Source organism: Somniosus microcephalus, chromosome 16, assembly GCF_052327205.1.
Source record: "Somniosus microcephalus isolate GS21.2 chromosome 16, FLI_Smic_1.0, whole genome shotgun sequence".
NCBI lineage: Eukaryota > Metazoa > Chordata > Chondrichthyes > Squaliformes > Somniosidae > Somniosus > Somniosus microcephalus.
Window position 1 is genome coordinate 28,445,561 of NC_141002.1, and position 26,476 is coordinate 28,472,036.

General features: G+C 46.2%; 1 protein-coding gene across 10 annotated transcripts in view; it reads left to right on the forward strand.

Annotated features, from left to right (window-relative positions):
• Window positions 1-26,476, forward strand: part of LOC147106041 (ataxin-7-like protein 1) — a 371,841-nt gene that overhangs the window by 184,317 nt on the left and 161,048 nt on the right. For 7 of the 10 annotated variants that reach the window (XR_015081322.1, XM_086008735.1, XM_086008726.1 and 4 more), the window contains one exon: window positions 1,800-1,841. The exons of the other annotated variants lie outside the window; for them this stretch is intronic. Coding sequence is in view for 6 of the 7 variants with exons in the window: in XM_086008735.1 (XP_085864861.1) it covers window positions 1,800-1,841 (42 nt within the window). In the remaining variant the exon portion in view is untranslated. The remainder of the gene's footprint in view (window positions 1-1,799; window positions 1,842-26,476) is intronic. 10 annotated transcript variants of the gene reach the window in all.

Genomic DNA, 26,476 nt, shown 5'->3' on the forward strand with positions numbered 1-26,476 from the left:
AATGGGGCGAGCAGCGGCAGGAGGTCGGTACAGGGCAGATCTCTCGATGTGTGTTATGTTCTTATGTGTGCAGCAGAGTAAAAGAGGCTTTATTCATTTCACTCGAAATACTACAGCTGTCAGAGACTGAAGTTTTATCCCAGTATTCGGCCTGGACGTATCAGGTGTCAGCTGTGGCTCAGTGATAGCACTCTCGCCACTGAGTCAGAAGATCATGTGTTCAAGATCCACTCCAGAAACTTGAGCACATAATCCAGGCTAACACTCCAGTGCAGGTGCACTCCAGGTGCCGACTTTCGGGTGAGATGTTAAACTGAGGTCCCGTCTGCCCTGTATAAGATCCCACGGTACTGTTTGAGGAAGAGCAGGGGAGTTCTCCCCGGTGTCCTGGGCTACATTATATCCCTCAACCAACACCAAAACCAGACGATCTGGTCATTATCTTATTGCTGTTTGTGGGACCTTGCTGAGTGCAATTTGGCTCCTGTGTTACCTAAAGTACAGCAGTGACGACACCTCAAAAATTACTTCATTGGTTGTAATCTTATCCTTATCTGAGGAAGGATGTTCTTGCCATGGAGGGAGTGCAGCGAAGATTCAGCAGGCTGATACCTGGGATGGTAGGAATGACATATGAGGAGAGATTGGGTCGCTTGGGCTTGTACTCGCTGGAGTTTAGAAGAATGAGAGGGGATCTCATTGAAACTTATAAAATTCTAACAGAACTAGACAGACTAGATGCAGGAAGGATGTTTCCGATGGTCGGGGAGTCCAGAACCAGGGGTCACAGTCTAAGGATAAGGGGTAAGCCATTTAGGACAGAGATGAGGAGGAATTTCTTCACCCAGAGAGTGGTGAACCTGTGGAATTCTCTACCAAAGAAGGCAGTAGAGGCCAATTCATTAAATATATTCAAGAAGGAGTTGGATATATTTCTTAAGGCTAAAGGGATCAAGGGATATGGAGAGAAGGCAGGAACAGGGTACTGAATTTGGATGATCAGCCATGATCTCATTAAATGGCGGAGCAGGCTCGAGGGGCCGAATGGCCTACTCCTGATCCTATCTTCTATGTTTCTAAAGCGCTTTGGGACGTCCTGAGGTTGTGAAAGGCGCTATATAAATGTGTCTTTCTTTTCAATTCTGGCCAGCTCTCTCGGGTGGGAGGGCAGTATGCTAGCTAACCTGTTGCAACCTGCAATGGATAAGTTAGTGATACATAGATAGTTAAAACTCTGGATTTATTTAGTCACTCTTTATCACAGGTTCTGAATGATTAATGTAAGTAAATTGTTTCAGTTTTTTAAATTGTTTCTCTACTTTTATTTGTGCATTCTTCTTAAATCCAGGTATCTGATCGAAGGGACTTAATCTAAACTGTAAATCAGTTTTACGCTCTACTCTGCTTGTAACTTGTTAAACTCTTACCAAATCCACGCTGGAGTTACAGCTGTTGGTAGGATTTCTGTCTTCCGTTGCGCTGCCCTAGTAATGTGCTGTTCCTGCTTGCCTAGAGTCAGTAATGATTGACAGGCTTGCACTGCAACAAGACAAGGGATTTGTATTATTTTACACCAGAGATTCCATGTGGCGTCTGTAAATAGAATTTATTTATTATTTTTATGAAAATTGTTTTTACTGTATGATAAAACTACAGTAATTTAACATGTCATTGTTTTGATTTTTTTGTCACTTTTTTGGCCTATGTAAATGTGTGGGTCAAAAAAGTATGTTTAAACATTTGGTTTTTCTCACCCTCACATTTTTAATGTATTTTTTTTTCTTCTCGCCCTTTTTTAGGTCTCCCCATGCCACACACCATTCCCCGGCCAAAAGGGCAAGGTAGGTGATGTGCTCCCAGGCCTTTGCCACTGCTGCTCTTGAACCAGCGACTGGGTGGTGTGTGAGAGCAGCCTTGGGCTGACTCATTCAGTGACTTTCAATCTCTCTCACTCCCTCCCTCTGGGGAATTCACCTGATTCCTAGCTACCTAGTTGCGGGAGGGAAGATGCACATGACTGCTTGTGGTCTTGTAGGGGTTGGGGAGATGTACATACTAATCCACCGCTGCTACCGATATTACTAAGCTATTAACTGGCGAGACATGCTTGTAGTGGGCAAATGAGCTGCTCCAGTTATCTCCCTACCCCTTTCTCTTCCACCTTCCTGAGCAGCTCCTCACCTGAGTTGTGAGGTCTCATTTTCCTCCACTGTTTCGCCAAGGAATTAGATAGCTCTTTCAAAGAGCTAGCACTGGCACGATGGGCCGACTGCCCCCCTTCTGTGCTATATCATTCATTGATCCGATGAATGGTGAACTCACTCATCAAAGGCAGTCAAATTTACTCCCCAATATTCTCACCTTTGCCCCCATTTCTCCTGAAGGCCTGAGTCATGTTTGGGCTGCTGATCCATTGGCTCCAGCACCCCCGTGGTGCCCTTTCTCTTATGTTGGAGACTGGAAACCGAGTGTTGGCAGGTTATTTGACTGTAGGTGACATCACAGCCAAGCCCAGTTTACGTCCACATAGGAGCACTGGATAGAAAGCAGGAATGAAAATCCTGCCTGATTTCCACCGCCCCCCCTCCCCACCACACCTTAAGGAATGCTGAGGCCAATTGTAAAAGAAAGAGGGAAAGAAAGAACTTGCATTTATTATAGTGTCTTTCATAATCTCAGTATGTCTCAAAGTGCTTTATATCCAATGATGAAGTACTTTTGAAGTGTAGTCACTGTTGTGCTGTAGGAAGAGCTGCAACCAATTTGTTCACAGCAATCTCCCACAAACAGTAATGACCAGCTAATCTGTTTTAGGTGTTGGTTGAGGGATAAATATTGGCCAGGACACTGAGGAGAACTTCCCTGGTCTTCTTGGAATAGTGCCACGTCCATCTGAGAGGGCAGACGTGGCTTCGGTTTGACGTCTCATCCGAAAGACGGCACCTCTGAACTCATGACCTTCTGACTCAGAGGAGAGAGTGCTACCAACTGAGCCATGGCTGACGCTCTTGTAGCGCTCAACTACTGCCCCTGATGAAGTTAGCAAACCTAGCACTGACTGGGGATCGAACCTGACATCTTTTGGCCTGTGTGACTAAATGCATTTACCCATGAAGCCTTTAGAGACCCCTGGTGATCAGATTTGTTAGGAAGCGAGCACTTTGCTATTTATGCAACCAGGCTGTGGAACTGCAGAGGGTTTACATAGAAACCTAGAAGATAGGAGCAGGAGTAGGCCATTCGGCCCCTCGAGCCTGTTCCGCCATTTAATGAGATCATGGCTGATCATCCAAATTCAGTACCCTGTCCCTGCCTTCTCTCCATATCCCTTGATCCCTTTAGCCTTAAGAAATATATCCAACTCCTTCTTCAATATATTTAATGAATTGGCCTCTACTGCCTTCTTTGGCAGAGAATTCCACAGGTTCACCACTCTCTGGGTGAAGAAATTCCTCCTCATCCCTGTCCTAAATGGCTTACTCCTTATCCTTAGACTGTGATCCCTGGTTCTGGACTCCCCGACCATCGGGAACATCCTTCCAGCATCTAGTCTGTCTAGTCCTGTTAGAATTTTATAAGTTTCAATGAGATCCCCTCTCATTCTTCTAAACTCCAGCGAGTACAAGCTCAATCGATCCAATCTCTCCTCATACGTCATTCCTGCCATCCCAGGTATCAGCCTGGTGAATCTTCGCTGCACTCCTTCCATGGCAAGAACATCCTTCCTCAGATAAGGCGACCAAAACTGCACACAATACTCAAGGTGCGGTCTCACCAAGGCCCTGTACAACTGCAGCAAGACAACCTTGCTCCTGTACTCGAATCCTATCGCTATGAAGGCCAACATACCATTTGTCTTCTTAACCGCCTGCTGCACCTGCATGCTTATCTTCAGCGACTGGTGCACAAGGTCACCCAGGTTTCGTTGCACTTCCCCTTTTCTCAATCTATTGCCGTTCAGGTAATAATCTGTCTCCCTGTTTTTGCCACCAAAGTGGATAACCTCACATTTATCCACATTATACTGCATCTGCCATGCATCTGCCAAATCACCCAACCTGTCCAAATAATACTGGAGTTTCTCTGCATCCTCCTCACAGCACACACGCCTACCCAGCTTTGTGTCGTCTGCAAACTTGGAGATATTACATCTAATTCCCTCGTCTAGATCATTAATATATATTGTGAATAGCTGGGGTCCTAGCACCGATCCCTGCGGTACCCCACTAGTCACTGCCTGTCACTCGGAAAAAGATCCGTTTATTCCAACTCTTTGCTTCCTATCTGTCAACCAGTTCTCTATCCAAGTCAGTACCGTGCCTCCAATCCCATGTGCTTTAACTTTGCACGCAAATCTCTATTGCGGGACCTTATCGAAAGCCTTCTGAAAGTCCATAGAAACATAGAAGGTAGGAGCAGGAATAGGCCATTCGGCCCCTCGAGCCTGCTCCGCCATTCAATGAGATCATGGCTGATCATCCAAATTCAGTACCCTGTTCCTGCCTTCTCTCCATATCCCTTGATCCCTTTAGCCTTAAGAAATATATCCAACTCCTTCTTGAATATATTTAATGAATTGGCCTCTACTGCCTTCTTTGGCAGAGAATTCCACAGGTTCACCACTCTCTGGGTGAAGAAATTCCTCCTCATCTCTGTCCTAAATGGCTTACCCCTTATCCTTCGACTGTGACCCCTGGTTTTGGACTCCCTGACCATCGGGAACATCCTTCCAGCTTCTAGTCTGTCTAGTCCTGTTAGAATTTTATAAGTTTCAATGAGATCCCCTCTCATTCTTCTAAACTCGAGCGAGTACAAGCCCAATCGACCCAATCTCTCATAAGAACATAAGAACATAAGAAATAGGAGCAGGAGTAGGCCAATCGGCCCCTCGAGCCTGCTCCGCCATTCAATAAGATCATGGCTGATCTGATCCTAACCGCCAATCTACTATCACAGAACCATCTCCTGAATCTAACAGAATTAGACACACGAAATAGGAGCAGGATAAAGCTACACGGCCCCTGGGCCCGCTCCGCTACCCACAGGGCCATGACCGATCCGAACATAGACTCATGTCCAAATTCCTGCCCGCTCCCCGTAACCCTTAATTCCCTTTACTTCTAGGAAACTGTCTATTTCTGTTTTAAATTGATGTAATGATGTAGCTTCTACAGCTTTTTGGGGCAGCATATTCCATGGACCTACCACCCTCTGAGTGAAGTAGTTCCTCCTCATCTCAGTTTTGAAAGAGCAGCCCCTTATTCTAAGACTATGCCCCCTAGTTCTAGTTTCACCCATCATCGGGAACATCCTCCCCGCATCCACCCGATCCAACCCCTTCACAATCTTATATGTTTCAGTAAGATCGCCTCTCATTCTTCTGAACTCCAATGAGTAGAGTCCCAATCTACTCAACCTCTCCTCATATGTCCATCCCCTCATCCCCGGGATTAACCGAGTGAACCTTCTTTGTACTGACTCGAGAGCAAGTATGCCTTTTCTTAAGTATGGACACCAAAACTATGCAGTATTCCAGGTGCGGTCTCACCAATACCTTGTACAACTGAAGCAATACCTCCCTATTTTTATATTCTATCCCCCTAGCAATGAAAGCCAACATTCCATTGGCCTTCTTAATCACTTGCTGCACCTGCATACTAACCTTTTGAGTTTCGTGCACCAGGACCCCCAGATCCCTTCGTACTTCAGTACTTTCCAGTTTCTTGCCATTAAGATAATAACTTGCTCTACGATTTTTCCTGCCAAAGTGCATAACCTCACACTTTTCAGTATTGTATTCCATCTGCCAAATCTCTGCCCACTTACTTAGCCTGTCTATGTCCCCTTGCAGGTTTTTTATGTCCTCCTCACTCACTACTTTCCCTCCCATCTTAGTATCATCTGCAAACTTTGATATGTTACACTCGGTCCCCTCCTCCAAATCGTTAATATAGATTGTAAAGAGTTGGGGACCCAGCACTGACCCCTGCGGAACACCACTAGTTACTGATTGCCAGTCTGAGAATGAACCATTTATCCCAACTCTCTGCCTTCTGTTAGATAGCCAATCCTCTATCCATGCCAGAATATTACCCCCAATCCCGTGATTTTTTATCTCAAGCAATAATCTTTTGTGTGGCACCTTGTCAAATGCCTTTTGGAAGTCTAAATACACTACGTCCACTGGTTCCCCTTTATCCACCCTATATGTTACTTCCTCAAAGAACTCCAGCAAATTTGTCAAACATGACTTCCCCTTCATAAAACCATGCTGACTTTGTCCTATTAAATTATGATTATCCAAATGTCCTGTTACTGTCTCCTTAATAATGGACTCCAAAATTTTACCTACCACAGATGTTAGGCAAACCGGTCTATAGTTTCCGGCCTTCTGTCTACTGCCCTTTTTAAATAAGGGTGTTACATTAGCAGTTTTCCAGTCTGCCGGGACCTTTGCTGAGTCCAGGGAGTTTTGGAAAATTATTACCAATGCATCCACAATCCCTACCGCCACTTCCCTCAAGACCCTAGGATGTAAGCCATCAGGTCCAGGTGATTTATCCGCCTTGATTCCCATTATTTTACCGAGTACCACTTCCTTAGTGATTTTGATCGTGTTTAGCTCCTCCCCCGCTTTAGCCCCCTGTTTGTCCAGTGTTGGGATATTCTTAGTGTCTTCTACTGTAAAGACTGATATAAAATATTCATTCAGTGTTTTTGCCATCTCCATATTTCCCACCATTAATTTCCCGGTCTCATCCTCTAAGGGACCAACATTTACTTTAGCCACCCTTTTTCTTTTTATATAACTATAAAAACTCTTACTATCTGTTTTTATATTTTTTGCTAATTTACTTTCATAATCTATCTTCCCTTTCTTAATCAATCTTTTTGTTATTTTTTTGCTGTCTTTTAAAGTTTTCCCAATCCTCTATCCTCCCACTAGATTTGGCTACCTCATATGCCCTTGTTTTTATTCGAATACTATCCTTAGTTTCTTTACTTAGCCACGGATGGCTGTCTTTTCTTTTACACCCTTTTCTTCTCAGTGGAATATATATTTTTTGGAAGTTAACTCCTTAAATGTACACCACTGATCATGTATCGTCTTACCCTTTAATCTATTTTCCCAATCCACTCTACTCAATTCTGCTCTCATACCTTCATAGTCTCCTTTATTCAAGCTTAGCACGCTTGTTTGAGATCCAACCTTCTCACCCTCTAATTGAATATGGAATTCAACCATGTTATGGTCACTCATTCCAAGGGGATCCTTTACTAGGACATTTTTAATTAATCCTGTCTCGTTACACAGGACCAGATCTAAGGTTGCTTGCCCCCTGGTCGGTTCAGTTACATACTGCTCAAGAAACCCATCCCTAATACACTCAATGAACTCATCCTCAAGGCAGCCCTGCCCAATTTGATTTGTCCAATTAATATGATAGTTAAAATCCCCCATAATTATAGATGTTCCCTTATTACAAGCCTCAACTATTTCCTGATTGATACTCCGTCCAACAGAGTTGCAACTGTTCGGAGGCCTATAGACTATGCCCACTAGTGTTTTTTTCCCCTTATTATTCCTTATCTCCACCCAAACTGTTTCATTATCCTGATCTTTTGACCCAATATCATTTCTCTGTATTACAGTGATTCCTTCCTTTATTAACATAGCCACCCCACCTCCCCTTCCTTCCTGCCTGTCCTTCCTGATCGTTAAATAACCTGGTATGTTTAATTCCCAGGCATTGTCACCCTGCAGCCATGTTTCTGTAATGGCCACAAGATCATACCCATATGTAGTTATTTGTGCCATTAACTCGTCTATTTTGTTACGAATGCTACGTGCATTCAGATAGAGAACTTTCAAAGATGTTTTGTGACACTTAGTTCCTGCTTTTGCCCTTTTTATTACTTTACCTTTTACTCCATACCTTCTGCCCCTTCCTGACACGCTCTGGTTTTTAATTTCCCCACTGCTACCTAAGTCTATGACCTTCTCTGTTGTCATTTTTATTATTTGCTCTCTAGGAACCTCCCCCCCACTAGTTAGTTTAAAGCCCTCTCTACAGCCCTAGTTATATGATCCGCCAGGACGCTAGTCCCAGCACTGGCCAAGTGAAGCCCATCCCAACGGAACAGCTCCCTCCTGCCCCAGTACTGGTGCCAGTGTCCCAGGAAGCAAAACCCATTTCTCCCACACCAGTCTTTGAGCCACGCATTTAACTCTCTAATTTTATTTGTCCTAGCCAAATTCGCTCGTGGCTCAGGTAATAATCCAGAGATTATTACCCTTGTGGTTCTGCTTTTTAATTTGGCCCCTAGCTGCTCATACGTCATTCCTGCCATCCCAGGTATGAGCCTGGTGAATCTTCGCTGCACTCCTTCCATGGTAAGAACATCCTTCATCAGATAAGGCGACCAAAACTGCACACAATACTCAAGATGTGGCCTCACCAAGGCCCTGTACAACTGCAGCAAGACATCCTTGTTCCTGTACTCAAACCCTCTCGCTACGAAGGCCAACATACCATTTGCCTTCTTAACCGCCTGCTGCACCTGCATGCTTACTTTCAGCGACTGGTGCACAAGGATGCCCAGGTCTCGTTGCACTTCCCCTTCTCCCAATCTATTGCCATTTAGATAATAATCTGCCTTCCTGTTTTTGACACCAAAGTGGATAACCTCGCATTTATCCACGTTATATTGCATCTGCCATGCTTCTGCCCAATCACCCAACCTGTCCAAATCATCCTGGAGTTTCTCGGCATCCTCCTCACAGCACACACGCCCACCCAGCTTTGTGTCGTCTGCAAACTTGGAGATATTACATCTAGTTCCCCCGTCCAGATCATTAATATATATTGTGAATAGCTGGGGTCCAAGGACCGATCCCTGCGGTACCCCACTAGTCACTGCCTGCCACTCGGAAAAAGAGCCGTTTATTCCAACTCTTTGCTTTCTGTCTGCCAACCAGTTCTCTGTCCAAGTCAATACCTTGCCCCCAATCCCATGTGCCTTAATTTTACACGCTAATCTCTTATGCGGGACCTTATCGAAAGCCTTTTGAAAATCCAAATACACCACATCCACTGGTTCTCCCTTATCTATTTTACCAGTTACATCCTCAAAAAATTCCAGTAGATTAGTCAAGCATGATTAACCTTTTGTAAATCCATGCTGACTTTGTCCGATTCTGTCACTGTTTTCCAAGTGCTCTGCTATTACATCTTTTATAATGGACTCTAGCATTTTCCCCACTATCGATGTCAGGCTTCCCGGTCTATAATTCCCTGTTTTCTCTTTACCACCTTTTTTAAAGGTTACATTAGCTATCCTCCTATCCATGGGAACTTTTCCAGAGTCTATATAATTTTGGAAGATGACCAGCAATGCATCTACTATTTCTGGGGCCACTTTCTTAAGTATCCTAGGATGTAGATTATCAGGCCCTGGGGATTTATCGGCCTTCAATCCCGTCAACTTCCCTAACACCATTTCCCTACAAATACTGATTTCATTCAATTCCTCCTCCCTCATTAGACCCTATGTTCCCCGACATCTCTGGGAGGTTATTTGTGTCCTCCTTTGTGAAGACAGAACCAAAGTATGCATTTAATTGGTCTTCCATTTCTTTGTTCCCCATTATAAATTCCCCTGATTCTGAATGCAAGGGACCTACGCTTGACTTCACCAATCTTTTTCTCTTCACATATCTATAGAAGCTTTTACAGTCAATTTTTATGTTTCATGCAAGCTTACTCTCATAATCTATTTTCCCTCTCTTAATTAATCCCTTTGTCCTCCTTTGCTGAATCCTAAACTGCTCCCAATCCTCCTTTTTCTAGCCAAATTATATGTCCTCTCCTTGGATGTTATGCTATCCCTAATTTCCCTTGTTAGCCACGGTTGAGTCACCTTTTTTGTTTTATTTTTATGCCAAACAGGGATGAACAAATTCTGTAGTTCATCCATGCGATCTTTAAATGTTTGCCATTGCCTATCCACCGTCAACCCTTTAAGTAACGTTCCCCAATCCATCCTAGCCAACTCGTGCCTCATACCATCGTAGTTTCCTTTATTTAAATTCAGGACTCTAGTCTCTGAGTCAACGACTTCATTCTCCATCTTAATGAAGAATTCTATCATATTATGATCGCTCCTCCTCAAGGGGCCTCGCAGAACAAGATTGCTAATTAATCCTTTCTCATTACATAATACCCAGTCTAAGATGGCCTGATCTCTACTTGGTTCCTCGACATATTGGTCCAGGAAACCATCCAGTATACACTCTAGAATTCCTCCACCACAGTATTGTTACTAATTTGGTTAGCCCTATCTATATGTAGATTAAAGTCACCCATGATAACTGCTGTGCCCTTATTGCACGCATCTCTAATTTCCCGTTTAATGCCATCCCCAACCTCAGCATTACTGTTTGGGGGTCTGTATACAACTCCCACTAACGTTTTCTGCCGCTTGGTATTTCTCAGCTCTACCCACACAGATTCCCCATCATCAGAGCTAATATCCTTCCTTACTAATGTGTTAATCTCCTCTTTAACCAATGCTACCCTACCTCCTTTTCCTTTTTGCCTATCTTTCCTGAATATTGAATACCCCTGGATGTTGAATTCTCAGCTTTGGTCACCCTGGAGCCATGTCTCCATAATCCCAATGATATCATATCCGTTTGCATCTATTTGCGCAGCTAATTCATCCACCTTGTTATGAATGCTCCTTACATTAAGACATAAAAGCTTCAGGCTTGATTTTTTAACACTTAGTCCTTTTAGAATTATTATTTACTGTAGCTCTGTTTGATCTACACCCTTGAGTTCTCTGCCTTCCACTTTTGCTTTTCTCCTTCCTGTCTTTTGTTTCTATCCTTGCTTCCCTTTCCTTTGTCTCCCTGCACAGGTTCCCAACCCCCTGCCATTTTAGTTTAAACCCTCCCCAACAGCACTAGCAAACACTTCCCCTAGGACATCGATCCCGGTCCCGCCCAGGTGCGAACCGTCCAGTTTGTACTGGTCCCACCTTCCCCAGAACCGGTTCCAATGTCCCAGGAATTTGAATCCCTCCTCCTTGCACCATTCTTCTAGCCACGTATTCATCTGAAATATCCTTCTATTTCTACTCTGACTAGCACGTGGCACTGGTAGCAATCCTGAGATTACTATCTTTGAGGTCCTATTTTTTAATTTACCTCCTAACTCCCTATATTCAGCTTTTAGGACCTCATCCCGGTTTTTACCTATATCGTTGGTACCTATATGCACCATGACAACTGGCTGTTCACCCTTCCCCTCCAGAATGCCCTGCAGCCGCCCCGAGACATCCTTGACCCTTGCACCAGGGAGGCAACATACCATCCTGGAGTCTCATTTGTGGCCGCAGAAACGCCTATCCCCCTTACAATAGAATCCCCTATTATTATAGCTCTCCCGCTCTTTTTCCTCCCGTCCTATGCAGCAGGACCACCCATGGTGCCAGGAAGTTGGCTGCTGGTGCCTTCCCCCAATAAGCCATCTCCCTCAGCAATATCCAAATATTTGTTTGAGAGAGGGATGGCCACAGGGGACCCCTGCACTACCTGCCTGTGGCTACTGCTCTGCGGGGCGGTAACCCATTCCCTTCCTGCCTGTGCAGCCTTTACCTGCGGTGTGACCAACTCATTAAACGTGCTATCCACGATGTCATCATCATCATCGTGTATGCTCCAGTATGTATCCATTCGCAGCTCCAGCGCCGCAATGCGGTCTGTCAGTAGCTGCAGCTGGATACACTTCCCGCACACATGGTCGTCAGGGACACTTTCCAGTGTCCCTGATTTCCCACATAGTGCAGGAAGAGCATGCCACGGGGCCGAGCTGTGCTGCCATGACTTACCCTTTAATTAATTCAAATTAAATTAAATCAAATCAATACCACCAATTACACTACAATTAAATGATATACTCAAGGGCCCTTGTTTACTAGCACTCCCCACTACACAACAGAGACCTTAGAAACTATAACCACAAAAATTAAGACCGTCTAAACTTTATAAACTATTAACCTTAACTGTCAAACTATAGAGTAGTATAAATACTCACCTGGCCGTACTCAACCAATCCGCTGTTTCCTCTTGCCTGCGTCACTTTTTGAATCGTGACGTGGCTCTAGAACGCCGCCGCCGGTCTGTGAGATTGGTAAGCCTCTGAAAAAAGCCTGCAAAAGTGAGTTTAAGTACTCACCAGCTTCTCCCGACACTGGGCCTCTCATTTGTTTCTAACGCCTTTGGAAATGGAAGTGCTTAATTTGTATCGTTGATACAAAAATAAAAATTCCGAGAACTTCCTTTTCACGTGGTGTAAATGTTCCCACAGTATTTTGTGCTTGTTGCTGTGCCAAATAATAATTATAGAAGATCAGACTTCCCAGAAATTATGAGTTCCCTGGAAAAGAAAAACTGAGCGACATAAAAACAGACTGTAACAACTTCTATAGGTATGGACAAAGGAAAAGATTAGCGAAAGTAAATGTGGGTCCCTTACAGGGTGAGACAGGAGAAATTATAATGAGGAATAAGGAAATAGCAGAGAAATTAAACAAATACTTTGTGTCTGTCTTCCGCAAAAAACTTCCCGGAAATAGTGGAGAACCAAGATTCTAGCGAGAATCAGGAACTGAAAGAAATTAATATTAGTAAAAAAAAATAGTACTGGAGAAATTAACAGGACTGAAAGCCGATAAATCCCCATGACCTGATGGCCTACATCCTCGGGTTTTGAAAGATGTGGCTAGAGATAGTGGATGCATTGGTTGTCATTTTCCAAAATTCCATAGATTCCAGAACAGTTCCTGCGGATTGGAAGGTAGCAAATGTAACCCCATTATTTAAGAAAGGAGGGAGAGAGAAAATGGGGAACTACAGACCAGTTAGCCTGATATCAGTAGTAGGGAAAATGCTAGAATCTATTATTAAGGACGTGGTAACAGGGCACTTAGAAAATAATAATAGGATTGGGCAGAGTCAACATGGATTTATGAAAGGGAAATCGTGTTTGACAAATCTGTTAGAATATTTTGAGGTTGTAACTAGCAGAATAGATAAGGGGGAACCAGTGGATGTGGTATATTTAGATTTTCAGAAGGCATTCGATAAGATGCCACACAAGAGGTTATTAAACAAAATTAGGACTCATGGGATTGGGGGTAATTTACTAGCATGGATTGAGGATTGGTTAACAGACAGAAAACAGAGAGTAGGAATAAACGGGTCATTTTCGGGTTGGCAGGCTGTAATGAGTGGGATCGGTGCTTGGGCCTCATCTATTCACAATCTATATCAATGATTTGGATGATGGGACCAAATGTAATATATCCAAGTTTGCTGATGATACAAAGCTGGGTGGGAATGTAAGTTGTGAGGAGGATGCAAGGAGACTTCAAGGGGATATAGTCAGGCTAAGTGAGTGACAAGAACATGGCAAATGGAACATAATGTGGAGAAATGTGAAGTTATCCACTTTGGTACAAAAAATAGAAAAGCAGAGTATTTTTTAAATGGTGAGAGATTGGGAAATGTTGGTGTTCAGAGGGACCTGGGTGTCCTTGTACACGAATCACTGAAAGTTAACATGCAGGTACAGCCAGCAATTAGGAAAGCAAATGGTATTTTGGCCTTTTATTACAAGAGGATTTGAGTATAAGAGTAAAGACGTCTTACTGCAATTATATAGGGCCCTGGTGAGACCACACCTGGAGTATTGTGGACAGTTTTGGTCTCCTTTACCTAAGGAAGGATATACTTGTCATAGAGGGAGTGCAACGAAGGTTCACCAGACTGATTCCTGGGATGGGGGGATTGTCCTATGAGGACAGATTGAGTAGACTAGGCCTATATTCTCTAGAGTTTAGAAGACTGAGAGGTGTTCTCATTGAAACATACAAAATTCTTACAGGGCTTGACAGGGTAGATGCAAGGGGGATATTTCCCCTGGCTGGGGAGTCTCGAACCAGTGGTCACAGTCTTAGAATAAGGGGTCAGCCATTTAGGAATGAGATGAGGAGAAATTTCTTCACTCAGAGGGTGGTGAAACATTGGAATCCTCTAACCCAGAGGGCAGTGGAGGCTCAGTCGTCGAGTATATTCAACACAGAGATCGATGCACTTTTGGATATTAAGGGAATCAAGGGATATGGGGATAGTGCGGGAAGGTGGAGATGAGCTAGAAGATCAGCCATGATCTTATTGAATGGCGGAGCGGGCTCGAAGGGCCAAATGGCCTCCTCCTGCTCTTATTTCTTATGTTCTTCAATCTGTTGTGCTTTGGAAATGTTAAATATAACTGGAAAAAAGAAAGACTTGCATTAATATAGTGCCTATCACAACCACCGAACGTCCCAATGCGCTTTACAGCCAATGAAGTACTTTTTGAGGTGTAGTCACTGTTGTAATGTAGGAAACGCAGCAGCTGATTTCTGCACAGCAAGCTCCCACAAACAGCAATGTGATAATGACCAGATAATCTGTTGTTTGAGGGATAAATAAGGAAGTTATCCCCAGGACACCGGGGATAACTCTCCATCTCTTCTTCGAAATAGTGCCATGGGATCTTTTACGTCCATGAGCAGACTGGGCCTCGGTTTAATGTCTCATCTGAAAGATGGTGCCTCCTACAGTGCAGCACTCCCTCAGTACTGCACTGGAGTGTCATCCTAGATATTTGTGCTCAAGTCTCCAGAGTGGGACTTGAACCCATGACCTCTGACTCAGAGGTGAGAGTGCTACCCACTGAGCAAAGGCTGACACTGGAGAGGTCGCAGCGCCATAGCATTGTAATTTCTATGAAATCAACGTAGTCACCTGTGATTGACAAGCAGCCTTATCAACTTAGACCAACAGAGGCAGATAGCAGGCTCTGTATTACAAACATTAAAGAAAGAACTTGCATTTCTATAGCACCTTTCACAAACCCAGGACGTGCCAAACCGTTTTACAGCCAATTAAGTACTTTTGAAGTATAGTCACTGTTGTAATGTAGGAATAAAACATTAACTTGTGGGAATTTCAAAGTGGAATGGAAATGAGCCCCATCCCACTTTTATCTCTTCCCCCTGCCCTTCCATCACAATTGTGTGGATTTTGTTGATTTTTGTAATATTCGTTGTTAGTTATTAGCTATAGTTAATGATTATTTCGTGCAGTTTACATACTACGGGTTATATTTTCCTTCCATTGACTAGGAACAGCCATTGCCCATATTTGTTAGCACATGTTGAGTCTGGCTGCAGTTGTGATAGCAGAGAAGACAGTGTATCCTATGAGTATGGTTTGTGGGTGCTCGAGAACCCAGACCAGGTGATCTTGTCAGCTGCTTGTATTTCTCATTCTGGTTTCCTTCGTGTTCACGGATCTCCTGGCCTAACTTTTTAACTTGGTCCTCACTTCACATTTATTGGAACCTTGGTGCGGGTTTCAGTATTAAACATGGACAAAGTGGCACATGTGCGGAAAACTTTTATTCTGTGGCTGTTGTTACATTACAGGTACTAGTGTGAGAAAAATAGAACTCACTTCTCAGGAGCCAAGAGAATGTCCCTCAGGCTCTCCGATAGCATTTAAAATTAAGGTAAAAAAATTATCTGGACATTTTTAAAATTTACAACAGATGAAGAGTAAAAATAGTGGGAGGTTACCCCCTCGATGAGGTCTCTCTCACACGTGCCTCAATGTGATTTGGGAAAGCTGGCAAACAAATTACATTAAACAGCTTTGCACCAGTGCAGGGCCAAAAGACATGTAATATAATTTGCCCATTGTTAACCTGATTTTAATTAGTCTTAATATCCCTGCTGAAGATTCTTAAAATAAAGTTTTACATTTCGCAAAAGAAACTACAAGGCAGGATTTCTCTGTGCCAACAGCAAAGTAATCAAAGCCTGAGGGAGTCCTCTGGTCGCTGTGTGTTAGTGATATTGTGATCAATGTACGAGGGAGTCCTCTGGTCACTGTGTGTTAGTGATATTGTGATCAATGTACGAGGGAGTCCTCTGGTCACTGTGTGTTAGTGATATTGTGATCAATACCCGAGGGTGTCCTCTGGTCGCTGTGTGTTAGTGATATTGTGATCAATACCCGAGGGTGTCCTCTGGTCGCTGTGTGTTAGTGATATTGTGATCAATACCCGAGGGTGTCCTCTGGTCGCTGTGTGTTAGTGATATTGTGATCAATACCCGAGGGTGTCCTCTGGTCGCTGTGTGTTAGTGATATTGTGATCAATACCCGAGGGTGTCCTCTGGTCGCTGTGTGTTAGTGATATTGTGATCAATACCCGAGGGTGTCCTCTGGTCGCTGTGTGTTAGTGATATTGTGATCAATACCCGAGGGTGTCCTCTGGTCGCTGTGTGTTAGTGATATTGGATCAATACCCGAGGGTGTCCTCTGGTCGCTGTGTGTTAGTGATATTGTGATCAATACCCGAGGGTGTCCTCTGGTCGCTGTGTGTTAGTGATATTCTGATCAATACCCGAGGGTGTCCTCTGGTCACTGTGTGTTAGTGATATTGTGAGCAATACCCGAGGGTGTCCTCTGGTCGCTGTGTGTTAGTGATATTGTGATCAATACCCGAGGGTGTCCTCTGGTCGCTGTGTGTTAGTGATATTGTGATCAATACCCGAGGGTGTCCTCTGGTCGCTGTGTGTTAGTGATATTGTGATCAATACTGGAGGGTGTCCTCTGGTCGCTGTGTGTTAGTGATATTGTGATCAATGTACGAGGGAGTCCTCTGGTCGCTGTGTGTTAGTGATATTGTGATCAATGTACGAGGGAGTCCTCTGGTCACTGTGTGTTAGTGATATTGTGATCAATACCCGAGCGAGTCCTCTGGTCGCTGTGTGTTAGTGATATTGTGATCAATACCTGAGGGTGTCTTCTGGTCGCTGTGTGTTAGTGATATTGTGATCAATACCCGAGGGAGTCCTCTGGTCGCTGTGTGTTAGTGATATTGTGATCAATACCTGAGGGTGTCCTCTGGTCGCTGTGTGTTAGTGATATTGTGATCAATACCCGAGGGAGTCCTCTGGTCGCTGTGTGTTAGTGATATTGTGATCAATACTGGAGGGTGTCCTCAGGTCGCTGTGTGTTAGTGATATTGTGATCAATGTACGAGGGAGTCCTCTGGTCGCTGTGTGTTAGTGATATTGTGATCAATGTACGAGGGAGTCCTCTGGTCACTGTGTGTTAGTGATATTGTGATCAATACCCGAGCGAGTCCTCTGGTCGCTGTGTGTTAGTGATATTGTGATCAATACCTGAGGGTGTCTTCTGGTCGCTGTGTGTTAGTGATATTGTGATCAATACCCGAGGGAGTCCTCTGGTCGCTGTGTGTTAGTGATATTGTGATCAATACCTGAGGGTGTCTTCTGGTCGCTGTGTGTTAGTGATATTGTGATCAATACCCGAGGGAGTCCTCTGGTCGCTGTGTGTTAGTGATATTGTGATCAATGTACGAGGGAGTCCTCTGGTCGCTGTGTGTTAGTGATATTGTGATCAATACCCGAGGGAGTCCTCTGGTCGCTGTGTGTTAGTGATATTGTGATCAATACCTGAGGGTGTCCTCTGGTCGCTGTGTGTTAGTGATATTGTGATCAATACCCGAGGGAGTCCTCTGGTCGCTGTGTGTTAGTGATATTGTGATCAATGTACGAGGGAGTCCTCTGGTCGCTGTGTGTTAGTGATATTGTGATCAATACCCGAGGGTGTCCTCTGGTCGCTGTGTGTTAGTGATATTGTGATCAATACCGGAGGGTGTCCTCTGGTCGCTGTGTGTTAGTGATATTGTGATCAATACCTGAGGGAGTCCTCTGGTCGCTGTGTGTTAGTGATATTGTGATCAATACCCGAGGGTGTCCTCTGGTCGCTGTGTGTTTGTGATATTGTGATCAATACCCGAGGGAGTCCTCTGGTCGCTGTGTGTTAGTGATATTGTGATCAATACCCGAGGGAGTCCTCTGGTCGCTGTGTGTTAGTGATATTGTGATCAATACCCGAGGGAGTCCTCTGGTCACTGTGTGTTCGTGATATTGTGATCAAAGTACGAGGATGCTGTTAAGTCCGTGAATGATTGAGACACGGACTAGCAGGAGAGAAACAAACAAGTCTTTACTGGTGAAAGGCATAAACGAAACCAACCAACAGAGGCTCTCTAGTGCCTTTTATACAGGGGTGGTCACTGCCGGTATTGCAGTCTGAGACCAGTTATTCTCTTAAAGGTACATACACAACAATTCCTCCCCTTTTAGATAAACAGTACATAACATTCATTTAACACTAATGATAACGAATTACAATCACAATTACTGTTGCTAGATACATTGGTTAAGTTTAAACACTTATAAGTTCAGTCTTTGAGGAGGCTTCCTGATTCTGTCTGGATAACGCCTCTTTGGAGTATCAGGTTCTTCTGGCAATGTTGAGTTGGAATCAATGTCGTTGTTTGGTTCATCTGCTTCCAATATTACCGGTTCTGCGGTAGCTGCAATTGGAACGTCGATTTCATTACCAGGTGTATCAGATCGTAGTGTGGAGTTGACGTTTTCCAGTGACTCTAGAATCTGGTCAGCATGGCGTCTTACAATGCTCTCCCCAACGCCCACGGTATACATGAGAGGTCCTTGTCGTGTACAAATCGTTCCTGGCTGCCATTTCTCAGTGCGGTAGTCCCGGGCCAAAACTGGTTGACCTATCTTAAAACTCCTGGTCGGCCTTTCATTCATATTCTGAAACTGCCTGTTCTCCACATCTCTTCGGACATTTGGCTTAACCAAATCCAAGCGGCATCGTAGTCTTCGATTGAAGAACATCATGGCTGGAGTTTGGTTGGTAACCGCATAACAAGAAGTTGTCCACCTTGTGTTGTAGGGGTATATCTTCATTACACATTGCCTTGATAGCCTTCTTGAATGTTTGGACAAACCTCTCGGCCAGTCCATTAGTGGCTGGATGATATGGGGCAGATGTGTATTGCTTAACACCATTGTTCTTTAAGAACCTCCGGAACTCTTCAGACACAAACTGTGGTCCATTGTCAGAGCAAATCTGTTCAGGCAGCCCATTCCTGGCGAATATGGTTCGTAAAACTGTGATAGTTTTTTCCGTGGTGGTTGAGGACATTTTTATTACCTCTGGCCACTTTGAATGTGCATCCACCGCAATTAAAAACATCGAGTCCATGAAGGGACCAGCAAAATTAATGTGCACCCTTTGCCATGGAGATGAGGGCCACTCCCATGGATGCAGAGGAGCTAGTGGTGGGGCGTTTTGGACCTTCTGGCATCCTGCACAGCTCTTGGTCATCTCTTCGATTTCTCTATCGATTCCCGGCCACCACACAAACGCTCTGGCTAAGCTCTTCATTTCTACCCCACCCAGATGACCCTCATGAAGCTCATTGAGCACTCTATCCATCAACTTAGGTGGAATTACTACTCTGGATCCACACATCAAGGTTCCTCTGCACACTGACAGCTGTTCTCTTCTTGGTGAAAATGCTGGCAGCAGTGGTTCGCCATGTGCTGGCCATCCCTTCACCGTTAAATCATAGACCCGTGATAGTGTCGGGTCATTCCGTGTTTCCTTTTCTATGTTTGCATTCGTCACAGGGAGACATTCGACTATGGTTGAGTGGAATAACTCCATTGGATCCACTGCAAGGTCTTCTTCTTCCACCGTCGGCAACGGTAGACGTGACAATCCATCAGCATTTCCATGCTGTTTAGTTCCCCTGTACTCGATGTCATATTGGTGTGCCCCTAGGAAAAGGGACCATCTCTGCAGCCGTTGTGTTGTCATTATCGGTACGCCCTTCTGAGGGTTGAAAATGGAGACAAGAGGTTGATGATCGGTTAGTAGAGTAAATTTTTGACCGTGCAGATAGTGATTGAACTTCTTCACCCCCCACACTAGGCTGAGGGCCTCTCTGTCAATCTGGGCGTAGTTACGCTCGGCAGAAGTTAACGAGCGTGATGCAAAAGCTATCGGCCTCTCCAAACCATCAAGGAATTTATGTGACACTACCACCCCAATGCCGTAGGGAGACGCATCACACGCCAGCCTGATTGGCAGTGCTGGGTTGTAGTGAGCCAATACTTCCTTCGAAGTGATTAAGTCCTTATTCTTCTGAAAAGCACGTTTACAATCATCGCTCCATTTCCATGCTACCCCCGTTCGTAGCAGGGCGTTCAGTGGATGCAGAATTGTCGACAAATTCGGCAAAAACTTATGATAGTAATTCACCAACCCGAGGAATTACCTCAGTTGCGACACATTTTCAGGCGCTGGGGCCTTAACAACCGCTTCAATTTTGTCAGGGGACTTATGTAACCCCTCTTCATCAATCACGTGGCCACAATACGATATCTGTTTCTTAAAAAATTCGCACTTGGGGCAGTTGGCTCGCAGCCCATGTTCCCGTAGTCTAGTGAGCACCTGTTCTAGGTTGTTAAGGTGTTCACTGTCATTTTCACCTGTTACAAGGATGTCGTCCAAGTAACACTGAGTCCCCGGAATCCCTTGCAGGACTTGTTCCATCGCTCTTTGCCATATCGCCGGAGCCGATGCTACTCCGAATACCAATCGATGATATTGGTAAAGACCTTTGTGAGTGTTTATCGTGAGATACTTCCTAGAGGACTCTTCAACCTCCATCTGCAAATATGCTTGTGCTAGGTCAATTTTTGTAAAACGCTTCCCTCCAGACAGTGAGGCGAAGATGTCTTCTATCCTTGGAAGAGGATATTGTACTGTGTGAAGGACAGGGTTCACCGTCACCTTGAAATCCCCACAGATGCGAATTTTCCTTGGCTCTCCGGACTTATTGCTTAACGTTTTTTTCATGACAGGAACGATGGGTGTCGCCCACTCGCTCCAGTCGACCTTAGACAACACGCCCGCCTTCTCCAGATTCTCCAGCTCTGCCTCGACGGCTGGACGAATTGCATATGGTACCGGTCTCGCTTTGAAAAACTTGGGAACTGCATTCTCTTCTATTTTTAACGAGGCGGTTACGCCTTTAAGCGTGCCCAATTCTTGTTGAAATACCTCTTTGGCGTTAGCTAAGATTGTTGACAATCGTCCAGGAGTGACGTCTTCATCTTTTTTACCGTCCACCGTCATTGCATGAATGGAATGCCAATCTAAGTTTATCTTCCTGATCCATTCCCGTCCCAATAACGGTAGTCCACCATTTAGCAGTATGTAGAGATACAATTTCCGTATTTTCTTGCCATTGTATTCGACAGGCACCCTTATTTTTCCTCTGGGGTATACTTTTTGCCCCGTATACGTCGTCAAGACGATGGATGTCTCTCTCAATGGTATGTGTGAAAATAGCCGCTGATAGTCTCGTCGATTCATGATGGTTAGCGCTGATCCTGTATCCAATTCCATTTTAACTTGGGACCCTGCTATCGTGAGGGTGACCCAAATGGTTCGGTGATCCTCTCTTGCGATTACATTGTGAAGTTTGAGACAGCTTAATCTCCTGTTCTCGGATTCACTATCGCTCATCTGGTCTTCGGAACTACTGTCCGTCATCTTTTGTACTTTCTTGTGCGGTTCCTTAGTAGCCTTTTTGTTGTCGCTGGTCTTCTTCCCAGACCTACAAACTCGTGCAATGTGTCCAATCTTCCCGCATTGTCTGCATATTTTGTCTTTGGACCAGCAGTCCTTCTGGTCATGGTTAGTTCTGCCGCAGCGATAACATTTTGCAAATCCCCGTGTCATTTCGTGGGTGCCGTATTCCTGTGGTTTTTGTTGAATTTCTGCAGCTCCCCTGGCTGCTGCTTCATACGATACTGCCACGCTGAAAGCCTTATCTAGCGTCAGCTCTTTTTCTGCAAGTAACTTCTTCTGTGTTCCTTCACTCAGGAGTCCACAGACAAATTTGTCCCGTAGGGTATCTGCCAGTCCTGCTCCGAACTGGCAGTGCTTTGATAGCTTACGTAGTTCCGTAAGATACTCAGCATTGCTCTCATCTTTGTGCTGAGTTCTCCTGTGGAATTTAAATCTTTCTGCTATCAACAGCGGTGCAGGGTTTAAGTGCTCCTGTAGAACAGCAACAATTTCGTTAAAACTCTTCGCCTTCGGTTTGGCTGGAGTAATCAGATCCCGCAATAGGCCGTACGTTCTAGCGCCCATTACGTTTAGCAATATTGATGCCTTTTTCCCCTCCGCTATTTCATTTGCCTCGAAATATACCTCGACTCTTTCCACATACGTGGTCCAGTCCTCTAATGTATTATCAAAAGCAGTGATACAGCCAGTCTTCGGCATCTTGCAAATCTAAAATGGCGCCTCCCGTGCTTTGCCTTCTTCTCTGATTTAACAAAATGGCGCCTCCCGCGCTTTTCCTTCTTCCCCGCTGTTGTTAGCGCTGCTTTCCACGGTTTCTTGCGCGTATTCTTTTTCTTTTATTATTTTCCCGTCGTGGAGCGGACCCTCTGGAACACTTCCCTCCCTCTTCTGAGGTCCGAACGCTGCCCAGCTTCGAAACACCGGCCGCGCCCTGTATGCTCCACCCTCTCTCTCTCTCCTTGCTTCCCGACTCGCTGCCCGGCCCCGTTGCAGCCCAGGAAGGATTAGAGCACTACCTGCCACCAGCCCGATTAGCTGGGAAACCACGGACCGAGGAACCCAGCCTGGCTCTGGAACGTCGCTCCTGCAAAGCCTTGAACCCGATGACTGACGGTCGACGCCCGTTCCTCGAGTTTCAATGGACTCTTTTTTTTCTTCCGACCTTCAACGTTGTCGGAGCTGCTGCTGAGTTACAGGTAAGTTCTTTCTAACTCGTCGCCAGTGTTAAGTCCGTGAATGATTGAGACACGGACTAGCAGGAGAGAAACAAACAAGTCTTTACTGGTGAAAGGCATAAACGAAACTAACCAACAGAGGCTCTCTAGCGCCTTTTATACAGGGGTGGTCACTGCCGGTATTGCAGTCTGAGACCAGTTATTCTCTTAAAGGTACATACACAACAGATGCCCTCTGGTCGCAATATGCTAATAAGATTGTAATCATATTGGGACAATTTCCAGTGATGTTTTGTGTTAGTGACATTGTAATGACAGTAGCCACAGAAACTTTAAACCGTGTTAGTGATTTTGTAATCATAGCAGGAAGATTTCCTCTGATCATTATTTCTAGCTGAGTTGTTAATACATTTGTTTAGCACACTCTTACAGTTCCACTACAAGTAGTGAACATAGGGAATCTCTTCCTCCATGTTGCAGTACTGCATCTTGATGGGATTTCCTTCCTCGCCACCAGCTACAGCATAAGGCATTTTACTTGTGAAGTAGAGTTACAAATTATTTGCTAATTTATTGTGTCACAAGGTGCTGGAGCTAGTCGCAGTCTCACGGGATATTTACTCAATGTGCAGGTGCAGACCTGCACGATCAGCCCCGCAATTCATGGTGTATAACAGTTATTGTACCAGAGATGCACACCATTTTAAATTGTGCTTCTTTTCCAACCTGTCACTTCTCACTGCTTACCTCAGCTGCTCCCCAGCTGTCTTGCTCATACGTTTGTACATAATATATAATTTAGCAGCTCAGAGTTTCATAATTATCTTAATTTACATTACACATTTTCACCTTGTGAAACTTCAAATCCGATACAGGTCCCTTATTAGAGTGGTGGCTGTAGGAAACCTCTAAGAGCGCACATGCCTTGGCTCATTGGTAGCACTCTTGCCTCTGAGTCAGCAGGTTGTGGGTTCGAGTTCCATTCCAGACACTTGAGCACAAAATCGAGGCTGACACATTTTCCTTTTTCAGTTCTCCTCTGCACTTTCTGTACTCTGCTTGATTCTCTACTGTATTATGAACCTGACATTTGTCATAAGCCTCCTTTTTCTGTTTCATTTTAATCTCAACTTCTTTAGTCATCCAGGGAGCTCTAGCTTTGGATGACCTCTTCCCCCCACCACCCCATCCCACCCCACCCCTCCCCTCTTCCCTGCACTCTCCCCTTCCTTCCCCTCCCCCTTCCCTCCCCTCCCCGCTTCCCTCCCCTTCCTTCCCCTCCCCTTCCCTCCCCTTCCTTCCCCCCTTCCCTCCCCTTCCTTCCCCTCCCCTCCCCTTCCCTCCCCTTCCCTCCCCATTCCCTTCCCTCCCCTCCCCCTTCCCTCCTCCCTCTTCCCTCCTCCCCCTTCCCTCCTCCCCCTTCCCTCCCCTCCCCTTCCCTCCCCTCCTCCCGTCCATCCCCTCTCCCCCTCCTCCCCTTCCTCCCTCCCCTCCCCCTTCCCTCCCCTCCCCCTTCCCTCCCCTTCCCCCCTCCCCCATCCCCTTCCCCCTCCCCCATCCCTTCCCCCCTCCCCCATCCCTTCCCCCCTCCCCATCCCTTCCCCCCTCCCCATCCCTTCACCCCTCCCCATCCCTTCCCCCCTCCCCATCCCTTCCCCCCTCCCCATCCCTTCCCCCCCATCCCTTCCCCCCTCCCCATCCCTTCCCCCCTCCCCCATCCCTTCCCCCCCTCCCCCATCCCTTCCCCCCTCCTCCCCTTCCTCCCTCCCCTCCCCCTTCCCTCCCCTCTCCCTTCCCTCCCCTCCGCCTTCCCTCCTCCCCTTCCCCCTCATCCTGTCCCCCTCCCCCCTCTCCCCATCCCCTTCCCCCTCCCCCATCCCTTCCCCCCTCCCCATCCCCCTCCCCCCATCCCTTCCCCCCTCCCCCATCCCTTCCCCCCTCCCCTTCCCTTCCCCCCCTCATCCCTTCCCCCTCCCCCTCCACATCCCCCCTCCATCCCCCTCCCCTCCCCCCTCCACTTCCATTCCCCCTCCACTTCCATTCCCCCTTCCCCTTCCCCCTCCCCTTCCCCCCCTTGCCCCCTCCCCCCACCCCCCTCCCTCCTCCCTCATCACTTCCCCCTCCCTCTTCCCCCTCCCCTTTCCCGCTCCCCCCTTCCCCGCTCCCCCTCCCACCCTTCCCCCTCCCCCCTCCACCCTTCCCCCTCCACCCTTCCCCCTCCACCCTTCCCCCTCCCCCTTCCCCCCTCCTACCCTTCCCCCCTCCCCCTCCCACCCTTCCCCCTCCCCCTTCCCTTCCCCCTCCCTTCCCCCCTCCCCCTCATCCCTTCCCCCATCCCCCCTCATCCCGTCCCCCCCTCCCTTCCCCCTCCCCATCCCCTTCACCCCTTCCCCATCCCCCTCCCCCTCCACCTTCCCCCCTTCCCCTCCCCTTCCCTTCCCCCGCTTCCCTTCCCCCCTCCCCTCCTCCCTTCCCCCTCCCCCTCCCCTTCCCCCTCCCCCTCATCCCTTGCTCCCTCCCCCCCATTTCCCTCCACCTCCCCCTCCATCCCCCTCCCCCCTTCCCCCTCCCCCTTCGCCCCCTTCCCCCCTCCCCCCTCCCCCTCCCCCTTCCCTTCCCCCACCCCTCCCTTCCCCCCTCCGCCCTCCCCCCTCCTCTCATCCCTCATCCCTTCCTCCCTCCCCCTCTCCCCCTCCCTCTTCCCCCTCCCCCTCCCATTGCTCATTTACTGTTTTACCTGCCATTCTTTGTTTCATCTCCAACTGTGCCAGATCCCTTTTCAACTCACTGACATTAACCCTCTTCTCGTTGATTATCTTCACCTTTGATTGTTTCTTTGCTTTTTCCATAACTACTCTAAACCTAATGATATTGTGACCACTGTTTCCAAAATGTTCTCCCATTGAAACATGCTCCACTTGCCCCACTTCATTCCCTATTTGTCTACCCATAGAAAAGTATTGAGAGCACCCCTCGCCCTCCAAAATGTCAAAAGTCTTATAAAAGTTGTGAAAGGCAGGTTAGCCATGTCACGCTGGTTTCTGCGGACCTGGTGCCGTAAATTTACAAGCACCGGTCATATCCGCAAATTTCCCTCACTAGCAATTAGCCTCTAATTGTCTCATTATGTTCCTATTTGCAGCAATTAGGCTTTGCTGTATTCAAAGGAGGGTCCAGCGTAAACATAGCTTCACCGTAGCAGCAGAATAATAGGCTGCCAGTTGCATGGTATAAAGTTTCTGCTGTCGGTGTTTGTAGCATTGCTCACAGCACGTTACACTGAGACCTGCTAAAACATTAAAACAACGAGGTAACTGTGAGTTTAAATTTATATTCTATGGTGGCCTTATTCTGAATTTTTAAAAAAAACTGAAGTGGTAGAGTGCCGGAGGTTTCAGTGGCGGGAGCTGAGAAGCTGAGCTCTGGAACGTCCTAATCATTGTGTGGCCTTATTACAGTGGATGAGGAAATTCCATCTCTGGGTTCTGTTGACAACAGCAACCACAGCTTGCACTTGTATAGCGCCTTTAAAGGTCCCAAGGCATTTCATAGGAACGTAACCAGACAAAAATTGACACCGAGCCAAAAAAGGAAACATTAGGACAGGTGACCAATAGCTTGTTGGGTTCAAAGGAGCGTCTTCAAGGCTGAGAGAGAGGCGGAGAGGTTTGGGGAG